Source organism: Lagenorhynchus albirostris, chromosome 16 (genome assembly GCF_949774975.1).
Source record: "Lagenorhynchus albirostris chromosome 16, mLagAlb1.1, whole genome shotgun sequence".
Lineage (NCBI taxonomy): Eukaryota > Metazoa > Chordata > Mammalia > Artiodactyla > Delphinidae > Lagenorhynchus > Lagenorhynchus albirostris.
This window is the reverse complement of record NC_083110.1, coordinates 37,895,950-37,917,100: the sequence shown is the minus strand read 5'-3', so window position 1 is coordinate 37,917,100 and position 21,151 is coordinate 37,895,950. Positions and strand designations below refer to the sequence as shown.

The 21,151-nt window shown below is 48.2% G+C and overlaps 1 protein-coding gene across 1 annotated transcript in view; it reads right to left on the bottom strand.

The window, feature by feature from the left end:
• The window catches only part of WDFY4 (WDFY family member 4), a 248,647-nt gene that overhangs the window by 158,106 nt on the left and 69,390 nt on the right, over positions 1 to 21,151 (bottom strand). Inside the window, exons 21-29 of the mRNA XM_060125755.1 lie at positions 20,022 to 20,133; positions 19,121 to 19,311; positions 12,499 to 12,651; positions 8,353 to 8,426; positions 6,160 to 6,321; positions 5,460 to 5,551; positions 3,562 to 3,661; positions 1,439 to 1,644; positions 474 to 643 (exon numbers count right to left, since the gene is read on the bottom strand). Coding sequence (XP_059981738.1) covers positions 474 to 643; positions 1,439 to 1,644; positions 3,562 to 3,661; positions 5,460 to 5,551; positions 6,160 to 6,321; positions 8,353 to 8,426; positions 12,499 to 12,651; positions 19,121 to 19,311; positions 20,022 to 20,133 — 1,260 coding nt within the window. The remainder of the gene's footprint in view (positions 1 to 473; positions 644 to 1,438; positions 1,645 to 3,561; positions 3,662 to 5,459; positions 5,552 to 6,159; positions 6,322 to 8,352; positions 8,427 to 12,498; positions 12,652 to 19,120; positions 19,312 to 20,021; positions 20,134 to 21,151) is intronic.

The window sequence follows — 21,151 nt, the reverse complement described above, 5'->3', positions numbered from 1 at the left end:
ACTCCTACCATGACATAAGTCATCTGAGCAAAGGGCGTCTGCAGGCCAGAAGGCTCGGGCATGTAAGGGTCACGCTAGAGCGCAGGGGAATAGCAGGGGCATTACTAAGGTAAAGGGACATGTTTGTTTGGAGGACATAAACTGAGGCTCTATGTCTGTTATAGGAGAAATTCACCTCCCCGTGTTGCCCCCGCCATCGTGTGATTTCTCTAGCTGTGCCCAGAAGGAGAAAGACTTCAAAGAGGAACTGATAAAAAAAGAGACCTGCTGGGAGGGACATGAGAGGCAGAGGCTGAAGAAGTGAAGGGTATCTGAAAAGCTAGCCAGGGGTGGGGACCGCTAGGGAAGGAAGTAGGTCAGGACGAAAGCTGGAAAACATGGAGGGAGGCGGGGGAGTCTTAGGGACCTGCCTTGGTCATACAGAATCAGAAAGCCAAGTGTGTCACTCCATCCCAGGAACCCCAAGAACCTACTTTGGGCCCGTCCATCAGCTCTGTAAGTGGTGTTTGTAGGAAGAAGGTGGACACGATGAGGTAGACTTCCGGAATATGAACATGGTGGGCCAGAAAGTCACTCAAGACTTGGAACCCAGGAAGCAGGCAGGGGCTCTGGTCAGGCGTGGGAGGGTGGCTCTTCAGGTTATCTATTATGAGGGAGAGGGGCACAAAATCCAATTGAGAAAAATTGCTGTTGCTTCTGGTCAAGGTGGGCGCAGAAAGGAATCCCCTACCACCCACCCATCCCACAGAGATGCCAGATGGAAGTATATGTCATACATACTGGAGCACAAGAAAGTGCTCAACAAGAATTTTTCCTATTCCTGACATGCTCATTCATTTGTTCAAAACCAGATGCTTATTTGGTGCCTACCACCTTAGAGGCAATAAGACCTCTTTGTATTACGCAATAAGAACATAGTGTTTTGACAAAATATACAGAACCCCAGGCCTTTATCAACTACTTACAATGTGGTGGGAGGGACAGACTTTACAGAATTAAATACCTAGGTAAATATGTATAAACGATGATAAGCACTATAAAAAAAAAAAAAGAGAGAGAGTATAACAGAGGTGCCCTAATCCATACGGGACTCTCCTCCTCTCCTAGAGGAACATTTGAATCAAGAGCTGAAGGATGAATCCCCATCAGACAGGAGAGCCATGCTGGTACTGAGGGTGGGGGAAGCATCCCAGGAAGAGGGAAAGAGCTAAGGAGGCTTTGAGGAAGGGGAAGAAACCCCCAGCATCTGAAGAGCAGTGAGGCCATGGTGGGATCCTAAAAAGGAAGTCAGAGGGGGCTGGGGCTGATGGGAGGGAAGGCGTCAGGGTCAAGGTGATCCTACAGCACGGAGCTGTGAAAGCCCCAAGCAAGTCCTGGCAGGTCCTCACTCACAGACCACAGGAGGCACCCTGCCTCCTGGAGATGACCACACACTCACCCATCATGATGTCCACGCCCTCGGAGCTGCGTTCCACCCAGGACCCCGCAGACAGGCCATCTTTAAATCGCCCACGGAGGGAGGGGTTTGACAAAAAGTGCAGCAGCAGCTTCAATCCCAGCACCACTGTGCTGGGGTGCACATGGCCCTGCACGAACAGCAGGAACCAATCGGGCCCCAGGTTCAGAAACATCTCTTCCTTTGTCCTGCAGGGGGAAGGGGGTCAATAAATGCTAAAATTACCTCTCAGCCCATAAGCAAAGGACATGTCCAGAAAATTCAAATAACGTTCAGCTTCACTAGTCACCTAGAAAAGGTGAGTTAAGTTTAATATCTGGATATCACTTAGCAAAGTACATGCTACATTTTAAAAGATAGGTAAAATAAAATGCTGGCAAGGTTGCTGTGAAATAGATGAATTTGCCTATTAATGGCTGAAGTGTAAGCTGGCCAAAGCTTTTGAAAGCAGTTGGAAACTATGTACCAATAGCTGTAAAAATATGCAGGCCCTTTGACAGCCCTACTCACTAATATTCCTGCCTACACAGTGTCTGAATGGCCACCCATCTAATTACATCAATGCAGTCACATAAAACACATAATGGTTACTGAACTCCCTTTTTAAACACACTGTTCAAAACTAATCTAAATGGAATAGTCCAATATTTATGCACCTTTATTGGCTTAGACAAAAAAATACATGTTTAACTGTCACTTTCAAAAATGAATTTTAAAACGATGAGTCTAGAGAATACAGACTTGCTAGAGGGAGAGGGAGGGCAGGGAGATGGGAAGCCAATCCTCAGGGGCAATGGTTCAGCAAAGGCCTCAGCCCCGTGCGAGCCAGGGAGGGATCCATCCTGGCTGGGCAGAGTTCTCAGCACGTGCTGCCAGATGAGGCATGGTGAGGGCGTGGCCACTAGGACTAGGAGTCAAGAGACCATCTTCTCTTCTAGTCATGTCTCCGTTTGCTAATTGGATGGCTTTGGCAGAGCTCTTGATGAGCTCTGGTCATCTTCCTTCATTATGATGATGATGAGGAGGAGGATGCTGGTGGTAGTGATGATGATGGTACTGAGAATGGTGGTGGTGATGGTGATGGTGGTTAGCTGATGGAGTATTTATAGTATCCCAGGCACCATGTTCAGAGCTATCCACATATTCATTTCCATCTACGGCAGCTACTATCTTAATCCTCATAGAGATGAGTAGAAGAGAGGCATAGAGGGCAGGCTTAGGTAACCTCCCCGAGGTGCCTGGGGGACAGACCTGGCATTTGAACCCTGGAGGTCTAGCTGTCAGAGCCCAGGTGCTTAAGCACTACACTACATTCCTTTTCAAAAAAGTGAAAAGGCATCTTCCAGTTCTACCATGCTTTGATTTTAGACACGTAAAGACTTTTGAAGCACTATCTGAAAGGCCGTTTTACTGAGGGGTAACTCCCCACCCTGATTCTTCCCTGCCCCAAACACACATACACACTAAAAGGTCAACTCAGTGCGAGTAATCAGGATCCAGACTGTCCTACTCAGCACTGCGTTTTCAGAGGGAGGAACGGCATCGGGCACACAGGAGGTACTCAACAAACAGTTCTTGAATTAATGACTCCAGAGCTCAGATAAAGCAGGCAGTCGGAGAGAGTTAATGGAATTTTATGATTACGCTTTGTTTTTGAAAGTTAACTGAAGGCAGATACTTCTTTTTCCAACTTGGAAAAATAACTAAATGACAGTAAATAGCAGAAGAATTTGGCAAACCTTTTCCTTGATAGATGTTATTTAGGCTAACCATTTCTCCATTCTATTGTCTGCCAAGTATAGGACATCAAAATCGGTAATTATCACAACTGCCAAAACAATAACAATGACACTATAGCAATGGTGACAAAAAGCGTTTATTGTAATTACACCAAATCTGTTTTGAGTTACTCATGCCCATTTAACATTTGCATCAGAATATCTTAGGGCAAGGTCTGCATTATTGGGTGGAGAAAATATAATTTTCTTTCTGACTAGTGCAGAAAACCAACTCAGAGATGCTGAACATTTCATTAAGAAAAGGTTTTAATACGCACTCTGTATGAAGCAGCCTCATGCCAAATCACTCTTTCTGAAGCTACTTACTCAGAGGACAGATGAAGTCGGGAAGAAGATATTACACTGAGCAGCATCTCCAGCAACTGGTTTCTGAGCCAGATTGTCTTTCCAGATGTTTGACTTCCAGCTACAAAAAAGAAAATTCAGATTTGAGAAAAAACAGATGTAAAGAGACATAATATTTGCTGCAGTAAGCAATCGTATTCACCAAATGCTCAGTTCTCCCAGGAGTTGAGACATGGATGGGACTTGAAATTTTGGCTTTCAGTTCTAGATTTCCAGGCAATGCTTAAAAAGAATTTCAGGAAATGTTCCTAAAGTTCCCTTTAACTAGAGATGTTTTTGATGCTCCCCAATCACCACCCCTCACCAAAAAAAAAAAAATCCTAAAAATGATAAGGTCAAATTCTCCTTCCAGTAGAGGAATTTTTTAAATTATCATAGGCTGCAACACTTCCTGAGCACCTACTACATGCTGGGCATTATGCAAGGCACTGGGGGCAAAGAAGTGAAGATTGTGATCCTTGATCTGAGTTCCTGCTCTCAATCTCTTTCTAGGCTAGACCTTTGGCATGTCTATGTTGCACTAAAATTAGAACTTGAATTGTAGCAAGAGGTATATGGTTCCAACGGAAGAAGAAACTTTACTTCTGAAGTGTTATTATAACCCTGAAGTCCATGTAAATATTGTCTTAATAGAAAATGTTTAGTGAGATAAAAGTTTTAGCATGGAGTCCCTATGAGAAGAAGGGTTGACGAAACAGTACACTGTTGTCTCATTATCCATTCATTTTACCCCTTGGTTAGCCAGTTATTTTACCACCAATTTGGGGCACACCCACCATGCTGTAGAAATAGAACTGATGAGGCAGCTTGGAGAACCCGAGTCAGAGTCCCCTCTATTTGGATTCTGGCCCCATCTCTCATTAAGGTCCTAATCTCTCTGAGCCTCCGTTTTCTCATCTGTAAAATGGGAATAATAATTCCTACTTTTCAGGCTTGATCTAAGGATAAGAGATAATTTATCTGGATTGAGTAACATTATCTAAGAGAATCTTTTGCGGTAAAAGTGTTCTCTATCTGTCCTGTCCAGTGCAGTAACCACTGGCCTCACGTGATTATCAAGCACTTGGGACAAGGCTAGTGTGACTGATGAACTGAATTTTTAATTGCATTTCATTTCGATTAATTAGAATTTAAATTTAAATGGCCATGTGCAGCCAGAGGCTCCCATCTTGGACACAGCAGATCCAGAGGGCCCAGGGCAAAGCAGTCAGTAGTTGTCCCCCTCACATTTGCCCTAGCAGAGGGAATTTGGAACACGATGTAGCTGCGGTTCTGAGTCTGGTTAGGGAGAGAGAGACTCAAAGAAACAAATCACAGACCTTTGCATGAGATTAAACGCAAGGGCTCTAGAAGCAAAGAAGAGATGACTTAACCTGGCTTGTGGGACTGGAAACGGCTGGTCTAGCAGGGTGAGATGGGGTGGGGGCGGGGCAAGGGAGGCATTCCTGCAGAGCGAACAACACCTGCAGAGCATGGATGGACGGGCGGACCGTCACACATTAGGACGTGTACGTGCTTCAGAGTGTTGAAGCTGGGGCTCATCAGGGGAGCAAGGCAAGGGCTGGGGCATGAAGGCTCCCACCTGCTGGTCTACAGGGAACTGAGCATTATCCTGGAGGCCTTGGAAGCCATTCCAGGTTGTGAAGGAAGCACATACAATTTGCGTTTATTCGTGACCATAATCATAGAGCTGTGACCTCATAAGCCACCGTGTGGGAACAACAGCTCGGCTGTGGGTGCCTTCCCCCTCCTCCCCCTCAGCCTTGCATGCACAATGGCCCCACAGCATGTTCCTCTCAGGGCCGTCATGGGGGTCGTCTTGCTGCCTTCAGGCTGGCGTCTGGGAAAGGTCTTCTCACCAGGCACGGAGGGGTCCGGGGCTCCATCCACGCAGATCTGCCTCTCGTTCACCGATGAAGGCTTGAGGGTGTACACAACAAACAGCCCGATTCTCAAGACAGAAAGAGAAGGACACGCTCAAATGTGGGCTCAGCCCGTCTCCTAAACACACCTGAAGGTTTTCTACAGTGATCCACCTAAATGCGGCTTCAAGGGAGGGTTTGAGGGGAATCGTGTTATTCTGTGATCAATGGGATATTTCCAAAGACTTCTCAGATCTGTCAGGATTCATCAGAGCAGCTAGCTCTGGCTCTGCCAGCTCAACAGAACGAACAGTGATGAGGACAGAAAAGGTGAAATGTCCTGCCAGAGGGCACTATCCTTTGGGAAGTCTGCAAAAGGCAGGCATGTTGGGTTGTTGGTCGGTGAGGATGCCTGTGCTCACGGAATTTCTGGAGTTCTTGGCACACGAGGTGTGTCCGAGCACCAGGGAGCAGTGAACACACAGCCCCGCTGGGGAGTCTAGCAGACCCACCCCTTTTTTCAGCTCTCCGCCCTGAACAGAGAAGCTCCTAGGAGGTTCCAAGGAAAGAGAACCTGCTGCCGCATTGAAGGGGCAGTGCTGCTGGGCTGAGCATGGTCGGGGAGAGCTGGGGCCTACGTTCCCTCGTTAAACAGCCCCGAGGCTCTGCCCTTCCCCCTGGGGACCTGGCGCAGTACCTGTGCAAGTCCTGGAGGCTGAAGTGGCCCCTCAGCTGACAGCCCAGGATGGCAATGATGGTGGGTATCTTGGAGGGGGCGAGGCCTGGCTCGTTGAAGAGGAAGATGAGCTTGGGAATAAGCCGCGCCTGGTGAGCGACTTCAGCATTCCGGGGTCCTTCCCTGGCGAGCCCAGGAGAGAGGCAGTAAAAGCTTTTACTGGAATGAACCAAATTTGCTATGTTTCTGCTAAAAGGTTCCACAGGCTGGGCTTGCTCCGTGGCCCTCTGACTCCGATGCGCTCCTGGCAACTCGTCAAAATGCTGTCAGACACCCATCGAATACGTGTCTGCCCAGTGCCAGAGTCGCTGGAGATGAGCCTCCCGGTGCCCTTCCACCCCTCCACCCCCTCACGCCCCCACCCCTGAAAACTGCCTTCAAAGACAACCCCAGCTATTGACTTTTAAATTCCAAGCCTCAGGGAAAACTAATGCTGGCCTCAGAAAACTCAGAACAAAGAGAGCAGACTGGAGTGTGACCACGGAGCACTTCCCAATAGCCGGAGCGCGGGCCTCCGCGAGCCCATCTGGGTGCGCGTCTTCCTGCCCACCCCAAACCACAAAGTGGATGAACACGCCGCTGAGAGTCAAAGGGGGAGAGAGACAGAATTCAAGCCTCCGCACTCCCTCCTTAGGACAATCGCGAATACAATTTCCAGTAAATTCTACTCCCCCAAAGAAAACAGCTTCCAGGGTGAGTGTCCGTCTCTTAGAAAACAACAGGTACAGAAAGAAAGTGGAAAGTGAGAAAGAAAATAAAGGTGGAGGAGAATGAATTTGGGTGGATTGCTCCTTCTTGAACTGTCTTTTCAGTACTACTGTGTTGAATTCTGCCGAGTGCCACATCTCTGATACACAAAAGAGGCAGAACCAGCGCAGTCCTGCGTGTGACTTGCTCTCATGGGCTCAATGGGAAGATGTGCATTCATCACCTATGAGACCCCACTGTCCTCTGTGCTCTTTCGAATCACAGCACTGAGTAGCCTGCTCTTCTGCATTCCTCCACCACAGGGCTATGCCTTGTGCTTCTCTGAACTTCTAGCACTGAGAACTGGTATGGAATGGAGTGGGTTTATAATAGATAGGCCATCATGAACGGCTGCATGAAAAGATGGCGGCAAATACATTCAAAACACCGAGGTCCTAATGATCTCCAGAAGAGCTGACACGTGAGGAGGCAGGTGGGGGTGTGTGTGAACAGCTTTATTTGTGAGGAAGGAGGTGGATTGATAGGCTGGCACCCCTGCCTCCCTTCTCCCATATTCTCATCCCTGGTTTTCCTTGGGAATTACCTCTTCCTAACTCCCCTCCACCCGCTCCAGAGGGGAAGTCATGCTGCCTGGCCACGTGACCCAAGATGGCCCTGTGAGACTCCATCCTATTGCTAGGACTATCGAGTGAAAAAGAAGCCCTGTCTGCCGACTGTGCTGGGCAGAGGACATGCTGTGAGGATGCCCAGCCAGAATGAAGTTAGCACAGAAGAAAGCACAGATGAGACCAGGGACAGATCTCAGATAAAGTAATATGAGCATCACCCAGACAACATGTGAAGCTCTGCCTCTGTCAATTGTATGAGCCAATAAATTTCCCCTTTCTCCACCTTCCTTTTTTCCCTCCCTTTCTTCCTTCCTTAAGTTGGTTTGAGTCGTATTTCTGCCACTTGCAATCAAAAGAGCCCTGACTAATTCAAAAAGTGACACTCAGTGTGATGGTATTTGGAGGTGGGGCTTTTGAGAGATGCTTAGGTTATGAGAGTGGAGCCCTCATGAATGGGACTAGCACCCTTATAAAAGAGACCCAGAGAGTTCCCTCACCCCTTCTGCCATGTGAGGTTGTAGTGAGAAGACAGCCAACTATGAACCAGGAAGTAGGTCCCCACCAGACGCTGAATCTGCCAGAGCCTTGGCCTTAGACTTCCAGCTTTCAGAACTGTGAGAAATCAATTTCTGCCATTTGTAAGCCACCCAGTCTACGGTATTCTCATTATAGCAGCTGTGCAGACTAAGACAGACATGCTACCACCTGGGGACCCAGTGCTCTGGGAGGGGAGAAGGGAACCCCCCCTTGCTGAACCACCGGCTGTCCTGTCCTCTCAGTCCCTGTTCTTGGCATGAAGCCTTTGACTGTACCCCCAGGCTGCCAAAGCCCAGCTTACCTTGGTGATTGAAGGATTTCCACAAGATGGGAAAAGAGGGAGAACTCCAAGTTGTCCGCAGCATTCATCCAGAGCTAGAAGACAGAACGAACACAGTGAAACCAAGGTGTGTGGAGAGAAGGGTTTCCAGGCAGCGTGAGTAGGTACGGTGCTGGGCGTGGTCTCCTCTGACTTGGAATCACTAACACAGCTTCCCAGCTCTGGAATCAGACTAGCTCTCCTGACAGCTAGAAAGTAGAGGGCACCTCCCCCAGGGGCAAGTGCAAACACCATTCCTATCGTCCCCATCTCTGCTGCTCTCTGGAGCTTCACTGTGGGTCTAGATTCTAACCAAGGACACCTGCACTAACCATCTCCTACGTGTGTCCCACCCTGGGCCCTGCAACCTGCTGTGTCCACACACCAAACAACATCGCATTTTCACTGGATCCTACAAGGCAAATACCAGTGCTCCCAATTCAGAGATGTGAAAAGACAGGCTGAGACAGACCACTGAGTGACAGGTACCTCACCACCCGCAAGTGATAGGACTGGAATTAGAAGCTGAGTCCCACCTCTCAGGTTTTATGCTGTAGCAACTTGTGCATGCAGTTTCTTCAGTTCCCTTATCTACAGAACCTGCAGCACAGCCCATGTTCCCATCTCCTGTAAACAGAACTGTAAGTGACATGCAGGTGTGAAATGCACTGAGATTCTGAGAGTGAACTTTATCACTCGGGTTGCTTTCTTCATTGTAAACAAAATGCAGCTGCTCCCCATCCTTCTGGGGCAGAGGTGATGGTGTGCCTTCATGCCTCATTTCTACTTCCCTTTAGAGAGCTCTACTATTTCTCATCTAAATACTGACATTTCCTAAGGCCCGGAATCTATAAGGTTCAGATGTAGGATTATAAGAGTGCACTCATACAGCAGCAAAAAGAGCTCACACTTACAAATGATACCATTTGCCTGCGGCAAGAAGCATCATACAAAGTCCTAAAACGATATCATCATCTGCGTTTAGTAGGTAAGAACAGTGAGGCTCAGAGAGACTGAGTAACTTGTCTGGCGCCCCACTGTTTTTAATCGGCAGAGACTGACTTCAAAGCCTGGGCAGTCTGACCATGAAGCCCAGTCTCTTGCCTCCTCTCTGTGTTCCCCTACAGGCATCTCCTGCAGACAGTGACCCAGAAGGTCAATAATCAACCTCACTTGAACCAAGCCGGTGGCCATGGCGCCATCCTTTTACTTACTGGGGAAAACAGAAGAGTCTCAGCGGACATAAGTTTATCAGGAAGGCAGAGACTGTCCCTCCCCAATCCCCAGGGCCCAGCATCACACATGCCATGTAGTGGGCACTTAATAAGGATCCATGACATTTTTTAAAAGCGTGAATGCAAAGTAAACCAAAGTAAGCTAAGTGGATTACTCTTACGCCAGAAACAGGCTGACAGACTTCCAGCTCCCGTAAGCACGGCCCCTGCCGAGGACACACAGAGGTGGGGCAGCTGCATCTAAGAGAGCTGCTGTGGGAGGGAGGCAGGGGTAGCCAGACGTGGCATCCCAACATACTCGAGAGGGTGCCAAGAGCTTTGCATGCTTGGAATTCATTCACTCATTCACGAAGGCAATCATGAGCAACTGATACAGCAGGCTCTGTGTCGGGAGCTGGAAGAGCTGAGAAAGTAAGACAGGAACCTTGCGGTACCCCTTACCCTTCCCACGAAACAATACCCCTCCCCCCGTTCCCTTTTCCAGAGCTTTAGAACAATAAGAAGTTGCCACAGCACATTTGAGGCTGCCTAGCTGTTTTAGAAATTATTTTATATAATACCAACTGTCTGAATTTTGGGAAACATGCATAATTGAATCCTGCGGTTGTCATCCTGTGTCACATAACCCCTGTACGAGAGACTGCATTGAGATGTCTGGCTTGAATTTGTTCGAATATCAAATTCTGTTCTCTCCCCACCCCTGGGACCACCTCACTCTCAGAAAGAGGTGGCCTCTTCTGAGACCACAAGCCTAAGACACGCATGACTTCGACTTCCTGTCCCTTCCAGCTTCTCAACTTCCTGTCCCTCCCTGCCGCACACCCAGCATCAAGGATCACGCACCTGTTCCCGTAACCCACTCTCTGGTCTCCAAACCCTCCCTTTCCTTGAAGGACTTGTCCTGTCAGTTTGATTCTCATACTGGTATTTTAACCACCCCTTTTTCACTGCTCAAGTCTCCTATCTAAGTTCTGAAACACTCCTCCATCTACTTTCTTCTCTCTCTTTTTCTTCTTCAAAAGCCCACTGACTGTCTCCTTCCCGCCTCCTCCCTGCTCTTCACCTCATGTCTGACCCCACCATTTACTCTTCACTGGGCCCGTCAGTGACCTCCAAACACAACCCACACAGCCCTGCCCTTACTTCACCTGATGTAGGCAGACACTGGGGAAACTCTTCTTCTTTTTGAAATTCTCTCCTCCCGATCTTTTAAAAATTTTATTTCATTTCATTTTGTTTTAGTGTGGTTTTTTAGCATCTTGTTGCTTGTTTTTATTGGTTGCCTATTTTCTTAACCGCAGTGAAAAAGCACTGGCTCAGCTGAGGGGTAAGTTTATTCAGGGAGGAACAGGCAGTGGGAGCCTGGTGGCTTCCTGCTTGGGTCATTCCTGGGCTGGGCTGATGGCAACGATGTGGAGCCAAGCTGCCCGAGCACGGCCACAGCATTTCGGAAGGGGCAGCAGTGCTGCCAAGGCATGCCGTCTTGTTTACCAGGGTGGTAAAGCCATTTGTGCGTATCTGCTTCCCCGTTGTGCACAGGAAGCCCGTATCGCAGGCCTCGCTGGATTCCCCCACAAGCCTTGCATCTATCTGCAGATTCAGGTTTGGGTGTTCATCCTGGCCTGGTCCAATTAGATAGTATTTCATTTAGGTTTTTTGTAGCTTTTATTTATGAGTAAGATTGACCTGTACTTTTTCATTTCCCATACTATCCTTTTTTGGTTCTGGTATCAAGATTAGCTCATGAAAGAAGCTGGGAGAAATAATACCTACACTATGATCATGACTATGATTTTTAAAAAATACATATATTATGCATAGAAAGTACAAAAAAAGGGATGCATTCAAAGTTAACAACAGTCATCTGGGTCTCAGAAAGAGGAGTTTTTCTTCCATTTTTCTGTAGTTTAAAATATTCTATAACAAGCACATATTATTTTTTAATTAAAATAAACAGTTTTTAAAATACTTCCATGGACTGCAGTGTGTACCGGCTAAAGTGTGCGCCCTGCAGCTTACCATCCCCCGCTGTCTTCTCTCCCACCCCCTCCAGCCTCACCTCTACCTGCAACAGCATCCCCACAGGTGCCCCAAGCCCCCTGCTCTCAAATCCCCACGGTTGCTCTCACCCCCACACGTGAGCAAATAGCACCCACTCCACCTGAAATATTCCCCCATTGAACACATTCTGTCAAACTCAGCCCCAGAGCCCAGATCTGCTGAGCTGACTGTCCTCTCCTTCCACTCCCCAGATGCCCTGTGCCTCCCTCACCGGCACCCAGCACACTGTAGCACCACCTCTGTCGTGTCCTGGGCCCCATCGTTGCGTGCAGGGCCTCATCATGGGTATCACCATGTCTCCAGAACACACCAGCGCCCGACCCCAGTGGGCACTCAGTAAACAGTGCTTCGGGAATGGATCTCTCCACCCAAAGGTCTGTGCAGCACTCCTCACTCAGCCTCAGGTGTGCCCTCAGCATCTCTCACTCATCCCTTTAAAGGAACATTTATAACCAGCAAGGCACCATCCAACGGAATTGGTATGTTTTAAAATCCTTATATATGGAAGCTTACACTTTTAAAATCCTTTTCCAGATACTATCTGATTTGGCTCCCACACCAGCCTGTGAGGGAGAGGAGATGGTCTCCCTTTCACACATGAGAAGACTGAAACTCAGAGAAGTCAAGAGACGTGCCCGAGGCCACACAGCCCATTGGTGGTAGGAGTTAATTATTAAACAAGGCCTCTGAAATCCAAAGCCCTGTCAGTTTTCTCTCTCACTACCATCTTGACCATCAAGGAAGCTGACCTGCTGGGTTTAGAGAAAGCTCCAGGCTTTCTGTACCATCACACACCTGTTCCTTTAGGGCTAGTGACCAGTCTCCAGTTTACCTCGAAATTGCAGAGGATGTGCTGGAAGACACCAATGTTGGTGATAGCAGAGGACCCAAAGCCCAGTTCTGCGGTGCCGGCAACAGACAGGATCAGCTGAAAAATGCGATGGTTTAGGAAAGAGGTCTTTTTCCTCAGGAGAAACGCCATTATCTGCAAAGGTTAAAACACAAAGCAGTTTACTCATGAATGCATCGTCACCACTCTTTCTCCCTCACCCACTTGTTCCTACCAGCATCTTTGGTCAGCCCAGTCTGAAAGTGCTCCGCTCTCTGGTGCTACCTCTTCCATTCCCTTGTTATCAGAAGGAAAACATATACCAGCTTCTGTGGCTGCTTCCCCACCAGTGTCTGCTTTTCTGTACTTGAGGCTTCACCTCTCACTGTGGGCCCCCAGCTCCTTCCTGAATCTTACACATTTCCAGAATGCCACCTTCTCCTGGTTTCTTTCTACATTTCTGAGTATTCTTCTCATTTTCCTTTACTGAATCCTACATTCATACCCATCCTACAGATGTTGCTATATCACTAGGAAGCCACCACCGGCCCACGAACCCAGTTACATCAGCTTCACTTCAGGCTGCTGCCAACAGACGTGCCATTCTGCTGTGCCAGGCCCTGGGAAACTGGCAACATGCAAGCATCCATACCGAGTTGGAGGCACTGGGATCCCAGTGGCCCACACTCATCTCAGAGACTAATGAGATGGACCTCACCTAGCCTCATGTCTCTGTTGACCTCAGTCACACAAAAGTCAGGCTGACCCGCCATCCACTTGCATCTGGGTTCTCATCAACTTCATCTGGATTCTCAGCTCAGCTCATCCACAGCTCAATTCCCTACGCCTGTATCTGACACAGTCCACCCTTCTCCCTGTCCTCTCAGACACACTCTTCCAGTGTGTCATTAGGAAGTCTCACTTGTTGTTATGAACTGAATGTCTGTTCCTCCCCAAATTCACATGTTGAAACCCTATTCCCCAATATGATGCTATATGGAGACAGGTCTTTTGGGATATAATTAGCATTAGATGAGCTCATGAGGGTGGAGCCCTCACAGATGGGATTAGTGCCCTTATAAGAGCACAAGGGAGCTTTCTTCCTCTCTCTACTCTGCCATGTGAGGATACAATGAGAAGTTGGCCATCTGCAATCCAGAAGGGAGTCCTCACTCAACCTGACCATGCCAGCACCCTGATCTTGGACTTCGCAGTCTCCAGAACTGTGAGATAATTAATTTCTGTTGTTTATAAGCCACCCAGTCTATAGTATTCTGTTAGAGCAGCCCAAACTGACTGAGACAATTGTAATCAGAAAATAATATCTTTTCAGACTGTTCCAGTCACTTCTTCAGCATATCCCCACTCCCCAACCAGGACATAATTAGGATGGCTGAAAGCTGCTTGAGAAAAATCACTCAGGCTGACTGGTTTCACTTTACATTAATAGTGTCAAATGTCAAATTAGTACTCAATTTGGCCTGGCAGTCCAACTCTTTTTTTAGTAAGCTGGCTTTCCTCATCCTAAAGATGATGATCTCATCTCTTCTCCTCTCTCCTTCAGCCTCCCTCCCCTCCACCACCTGACTCAGTACACAGCTGAGAATTTAGAACCCATCAGACGTGAACACTCTCATGTCCCCACCATCAGATCCACAAATGCCTGCACTGCATTCCTTCCTGTCACAAGCAGGGTTTCTCTTCACCTGGCCTCTGGGACCCACCCCTCGCCTGCTCCTTGGGATAGCTCTTCTCTCCTAGCTTCATCCATCCTTCTCTCTTCTGTCACTTTCTTCCTGACAAATATGCCCTAGTAGTTCTCCTTTTAAAGATAACCTTCCCTTGAACCCTAATCCCTCTAGTTTGGGCCCCATTTCTCTACTCTTTTTTGTAGGTAAACTTCTTGAAAGCACTAACGGACTTCTCTGGCGGTGCAGTGGTTAAGAATCTGCCTACCAATGCAGGGGACACGGGTTCAAGCTCTGGTCTGGGAAGATCCCACAGGCCATGGAGCAACTAAGCCTGCAAGCCACAACTGCTGAAGCCTGAACACCCTAGAGCCCGAGCGCCACAACTACTGAATCCTCGTAGCGTGCTACAACTACTGAAGCTCGCGTGCCTAGAGCTCATGCTCCGCAACAAGAGAAGCCACCACAATGAGAAGCCCTCGCACTGCTACAAAGAGTAGCCCCCGCCCGCCACAACTAGAGAAAGCCCGTTGCGCAGCAACGAGGACCCAACACAGCCAAAGATTTTAAAAAATTTAAAAAATAGAAAGCACTATCAACACACTCAGGCTCCACATCCTCACTTCACATTCTCTTCTCAACCCCTTTCCACGGTTGCTGCCTCTTCCTGCCCACCTGCCTTAGAAAGGTCACTAGTGACTCCCAGGTGCCAAGTCCAACAGGGACTTCTCTGTCCTTAGTTTGCTGCATTATTTATCAGCATCTAGCATTGTTTGACTATGCCCAACACTTTATTTTTCAAATTCTTTGACAAAGCATTTCTTTGTTTTCTCTTCCTTCTTCCCTCTCAACCTCCCTTGTTGGGTTTTCATCATATTTCCAAGCTCTACCTGGTTAGTTCCTCACTGCTTCCTCCTTTGTCCTCTTCTCTCCTTTCACTACTCCTTTTATTTGGCTATTTCATCAATCTCCTTAGATTAAATACCATCGTGATGCTATTGATGACTCTCACATCTATACCTCCCACCAAGCATGCCCTTCTGAACTCCAGAGCTGGGTATCCCACCTGATATTTTACCTTTGATGTCTCACAGTCACCTCACACTTAGCATGTCCCAAATGTCTTATTCCTTCCTGTCGGCAGCACTCTGGGTGCACAGCACTGGCTGTTTTCATATGCTACGTGCCAAGACTGCTCACAAAGACTCCAAGTCTCCCCAGATCCGGGATGCAGTCTCACATCATGTTGGATTCTATCCAGTCTCCGAACTTGACCCTTCAAACCATCTTCCACACAGGTGTCAAATGTCATTCTAAAGCATCATTCATTCCACTTCCCTGTTCTAAGCCTATGAATGGTTACTCATCACCTCTGAGATAAGATCCATGCTCCTTGGAGTGGCAGGGCTCTGACCCTTCCCTCCGTCTCCATCTAGGCTGTGCACCTGCCTGCAATTGTACTTTCCTCCCAGCCATGTCGAGGAACCCATCTTGGATCCCTTAAGTGTTCATAATGTTAATCTAGAACACCATCCTCCATCTTTACCATGTTATGAAAATCCATCTTATAAAACTTGGCTGGATGTCACCTAGTCTGACAAGAGGATGATAAATAAGTTTGATAGAAATAACAGATAGGAAGGGTTATGCTCTCCAATCAGCAAACCAACAGATGAATACAGAGTAAACGTCTAAAAAATGATTAAATCCACTCCTGAGCCAGCCAGTTAATTGAAGACCCTTGTTTTCATTCACTGATTCATTCCAAAAATCATTACTGAACACTTACTGTCTACCATGTGCTCTTAGGATGCAACAATGAACAAGCAAACCCAGTCCTGTCCTCATGGGGCTTGTGTCTAGGGGCAAAACAGACCACAAACATGGCAACAAGTACATATACAACATGCCAAACAGGCATGCACATTAGGAAGAAACAAAGCAAGAAAATGTGTCTAGAAAGAGATGAGGGTTTTGTTTTATAAAGAGTAGTCAGGGAAGGCAAAAAATAATAATCATCATCTTGTTTCTTTACTCAAACCTGCCATTTCCCACCTCTCTACCACTATCTCTTTCCCTAAATACATAAATTTTTGAAATATTTCTAATGTAAGCCATAAGAGTTTTAAAATTTTTTCTTCTGCCTTCACATGTAAAGGTGCAACGAATCTCTGAATCTGATGGGTTCTTTACTCAAACTATTTGGGAGTCCTTGTCTCATGATAATATTTTTCTCTCTACCTCATTAGACAATGTTGTAGGCTGACTGTATCGCCTCAAAATTTATATATTGAAACCTAATTGCCTGTATGATGGTTTTAGGAGGCAGGGCCTTTGGGAGATGATTAGGTCATAAGGATGGAGCTCTCGTGAGTGGGATTAGTATCCTTATAAAATAGACCCCTGAGAGCTCCTTCATCTTTTCTGCCATGTGAGGACAGAACAGAAAGATGGTTGTCTATGAAACAGGAAGTAGGTCCTCACCAGACACCGAATCTGCCAGCACCGTGGTCTTGGATTTCTCACTCTATAGCACTCTGAGAAATAAATTTCTGTGGCTGTTAAGCCACCCCATCTATGGTATCTTTTATAGCAGCCTAAACAGACTGAGTCACACAGAAATTTCCACGGAGGGAGGGACTAAACCCATTTATTCATCTGTATCCCTAGCCTGACACTGTGCCTGGCTCTTAGGAGGTGCTCAGTCACTATGAGTTGAGTAAACAGATTCCATTCAAGGGCCACTTTTTGCCTCTACCATCTCTTTCTGAAAAGTTCAGCCAGTTCAGTCCTCTAGGCCTTCTCCGATGCCCTTTCTTTTTAAGGAAGCTCTTTGTGACTCCTCTGCCAAGTGTGACGCGGCCACTCGGCAGCCCTGGAGCACGTTAACGCTCCCAAGGCACTGCGTTCCTGCGACAAGCGCTCACTGAGAACTCACGACGTGCCGGGCCCTGCAGTGGGCAGCGAGGAGACAACGGTGAACACAACAGGGCCCAGCTCTTAGGAGCTCCAGGGTTCTGGGCAGATGGAGGGTAACCACTGGGTCACAGAGACCGTGGTAGCTCTGGAAGAGAATCTCGGACACTTGTTGCATTTGATTTGTACTAAAATTATTCTGGTATTCGTCTTATTTTATCCTTCTAGGTCTACCCACGAGAGCAGGAACTGCTTTGGACCTTTTTAGAAATGCTCACAGTAATTATTAAAATCCCTAGCCAGAGCGGACGTCCGTGTGCTGAACTGGGACAAATCCCACTACTACTGCCTTTAACAATATAATCAGAGAAAACTGTTATATACCAGGAGCCTCAATACTTGCATTTTGATATAAATCTGGCCACACACATTCATTTATTCCCCAGATATTTACTGAGTCTTTCTGGTCTCAGCAACACACTGGCAAAGAACAAGAAAAGCCCAGCGCTTTAGACCATTACAGTCTGATGGAGATGAGCAGAGTGATTATCACAGCACTGCATGAGAGCAGTTAGACCTGGGCATACACACAGTGCCACAGAGGCCGGGAGACGACCACACGGGCAGTGCAGGGGTCAGGGGAGATGTACCCCTTGCCACTGGAGCTCGACCTGGGAAAACAAGAAGGAATGTGCTTGGGAAAAATGATCAACAAACCGTGGGCACAGGAACACAGGGTCACACTATGTGTTTAGTGATCCATGACCACACGGGATTTGAGGACACAGGAGTGTAGGGTATGAAACGCTGGCCGGGTGGGAGGTGGGGCTGGAAGGACACGTTGGTAGCCAGTCAGAAAGGCCTTTAGGAGTTGGGATATTGTATCAACGACCGGACGTGTCTGAAGGGTTTGCACGAGGCAGAGGTGTCATCAGGTCTATAATGTAGAACTGTGACTGGTATCAGTGGACCCTGAGGGAGAGGCAAGAGGAAGGGGCTGCTGTCTGGCTGTGGCACAGCAGTCCAGGTGAGAGGGGGTGTGCCTGACGTGACACCACACAGCTTTCTTCTCAGACCCTGACTCGGGGGCCGAAGAGACAGGGAGGCCCTCCCCCTGCCCCCACTGTGCCCAGGAGGAAACTGCAGCCTCTGTGCCCCAGTGACCTTGTCTAGGCTTTGACCCTATTCCTGCCCTGCATGAGTCCTTTCTTGGCTGCTTCCCAGCCAGGCAGGGCATTCCTGAAGGACAGTGTCTACAACTCATCTGACACTATGAACAGTAAATAGCAATAACAATCACAGTGCACACACACGGCAGTTACTCTGAGCAGGCACGTGTCTAAGCACTCAGCATATATTAACTCAGTTATCACAATCCTACAAAATAGGTGTTGCTATCATTCCCATTTTACACAGAGGAGAACTGAAGCACAGAGAGATTAAGAACTAAAGATGGCCAGCATTTCTAGGGCACTTACTCTGGGCTAGACACTTGTATTAAGACACTTGTATTAAGCCCTTCACTTGTATTAAATCATCTAGTCCTCATGATACAGGAGATATGATAGATACAGGAGATATGATAGATCATATCGTGCAGGTGGAGAAACCGAGACAGAGAGGGTTAATAACTCAGGACTCAGGCAAGGTTAAGTAGTAAGTTAGGCAGAGGCTCAATTCAAACGCAGCATTCTAGTTCTATGGTCTAGGGTCTTAGCCATCATGCTAGATGCGAAGTGGGGGGACCACAAGTGATTCCTGAATTCATCAGTGAAAGGTGCCGGCAGCTGCAGACAGGTGAGCATCCCCATCCTGATCAGAGCCCCTCTCTGGCTGGCTGTCACCTGGCCCTCTGCTCTGGTGACACTGGTCTCAGGACCCAGGGACCTTCAGTTTCCCTTCTCCAAAAGTCATGCTAGTGGGAATGTCCACTTGGGCCAGCAAGCCTCCTCCCTGTTCCTTGGGGATGCCAGCTCCCTGCAGGGGGGGCACTGCAGGCTCAGATGTGAGGGTGGGATTACCTGGTACCCACAGATGAGCTGCATCAGGCGATCACACATGACATTGCTGGTCAGGACCGAGTGCAGGACTTTCACGGCCGCATACAAGGTGTGGTCATCTGTTGCTAAGGAAATGAGGCCCAGGAGGATGGCAGGGCCACCGATGAAGTCCAGGCTGCTGGCAGCAGGGCTGGAGTGGAACACCCTTACCCCTGTGTGGGACAAAGGGCATTCCTGAGTATACTACAGCTTCACTGCAGTGGAAGTTCCCGCGGCACCATGCAAGAGCTGTCAGGAGCACCATCCACTCATGGCGGGGGGGCCTGTGCACAGGACAGGCTGGGAGGAAAAGGAGGGGCTTTGAAACTTTTAGGTCAATGAGAAATCCTGTGCTGAGTCCTTTCTGGGTCACAGAAGGCTGAAACAGCCCAAGGGATTTCAGACCTCCACCCTCCATCTCAGTCCAGAGTGCCGGATGAGCCAGCTGCCCTCTGAGCCTCACTTTGCTGGCTGCTCTGACAACTTCTGGCTCTTGTCTGCCCTCTAGATCTGCAACGTTGGACCCTTGCATCAGTTCATGGCTTTGCTCCTGCCTGATTGCAAGGCAACCAACAGTCGCTGGCTGTTGTTTTCACCCAAACAACCACAACCATTGCCTCTGCTCAGAGGCCCCACTGTACTCACTCCATTGTGCACAGACGCCAGCCCGGTTAGTAGCGAGTTCACGACCCGTTGTCAGATGCAGCAAAGTGAACTGACCTCTGCAGGGAGGCTAACTCTCTGGTGAGATTAACTCCCAACTCTCGCCCTCACTGTTCCAGCTCCTCAGCCCTCTCAGTCCTGCCTGCCGCTCCAGAGTTCCAGGCTGCACAAGCGATGACGGCCACAACCCTTCTTCCCAAATAGCAGTAAAAGTTCATACCTAATTGGCCTATGGCCACGGCTCCAATGGTTCGAAGAGAGCCCGAGAGGTGACTAGCACAATTTCTTAGCAAGAACACAGGCGTGACATTGTTGCGGGATGAAATGTTCATCTAGAGAAATTGGTAACAATTAATCCAAGAAACCTTCCTGGGAAGGAGGAGGTCTTGTTCATGAGCTCCTGGAGGGCAGGCACCCACAGGCCTGGCACTCCGTAAGTGTAAGTCAGTGAATGAATAATAACTGAACCAACGTCAGAGGGACTGAAGCCAAAATTCAGGTTCCCCTGTCCTGCCTCCCAGGCTCTGGCTTAATCATAAGGGAGCAACTTCTGTTATACAACTGCGCCACCAGTGTCCCGCATGCTCACTAGTGTAAACAAATGCTCACAGTGAGGAGCTGATGAGAGCAGGAAGGACCTGAGGACACTGGAGGTGGAACGGTGCTGTGAAGGCCAGAGCTGCCTCCTTCCCGATCTAGGGTCATCCAGCTCTGCAAGCCCTGGCATCACCAGTCTCAGACGGCCAGGAAGACAGGGACCCTGGTCTCCTCCAGCAGAAGGTTCTGTGCTGGTAAGGCACAGCTTTGGTGCTCAACAGGACTTAACCCCTGATCCTGCCGTCTCAGTAAAGGGAAGGGGCCTTTTTTCTGTGAGGGTGGAGAGAACGTAAACAAATCAGCCCGAATTCATCAGCAGTAAGCAAAAGAGCTCTTTATGCAGGAATTAGGAAACAGGAAGTCTAATGGCATCTTCATCTATAAGCATGTCTGCTTGCTGTTTTGCAAGTTTGTTGTTTGCATAAACACAGTGATTCAAAGAATATTCTGCAATGTTGGGGGGTTAGTAGCACCCAGAAAAGGGAAGCTCAGTAGTGTTCCCAGTGTTACAGAGGCTTTATAAATATTCCATTGGTTCTTGCTCTACCAAGGAAAATGAAGAACACCTACTTTCTTCTCAGAAATAAGAGGTTTAGTCTTGTGGGATGCGAATGGGCGGGCGTCATGAAATATTTTAACAAACGAAGTGGGAAGCACGCCTGTGTGTAACTGTCTACACATGCACAAACGTGAATTAGTATTCACTTAATCACTGAAAGCTGAAGGAAGCCATGAGATCGTGATTCCAAAACG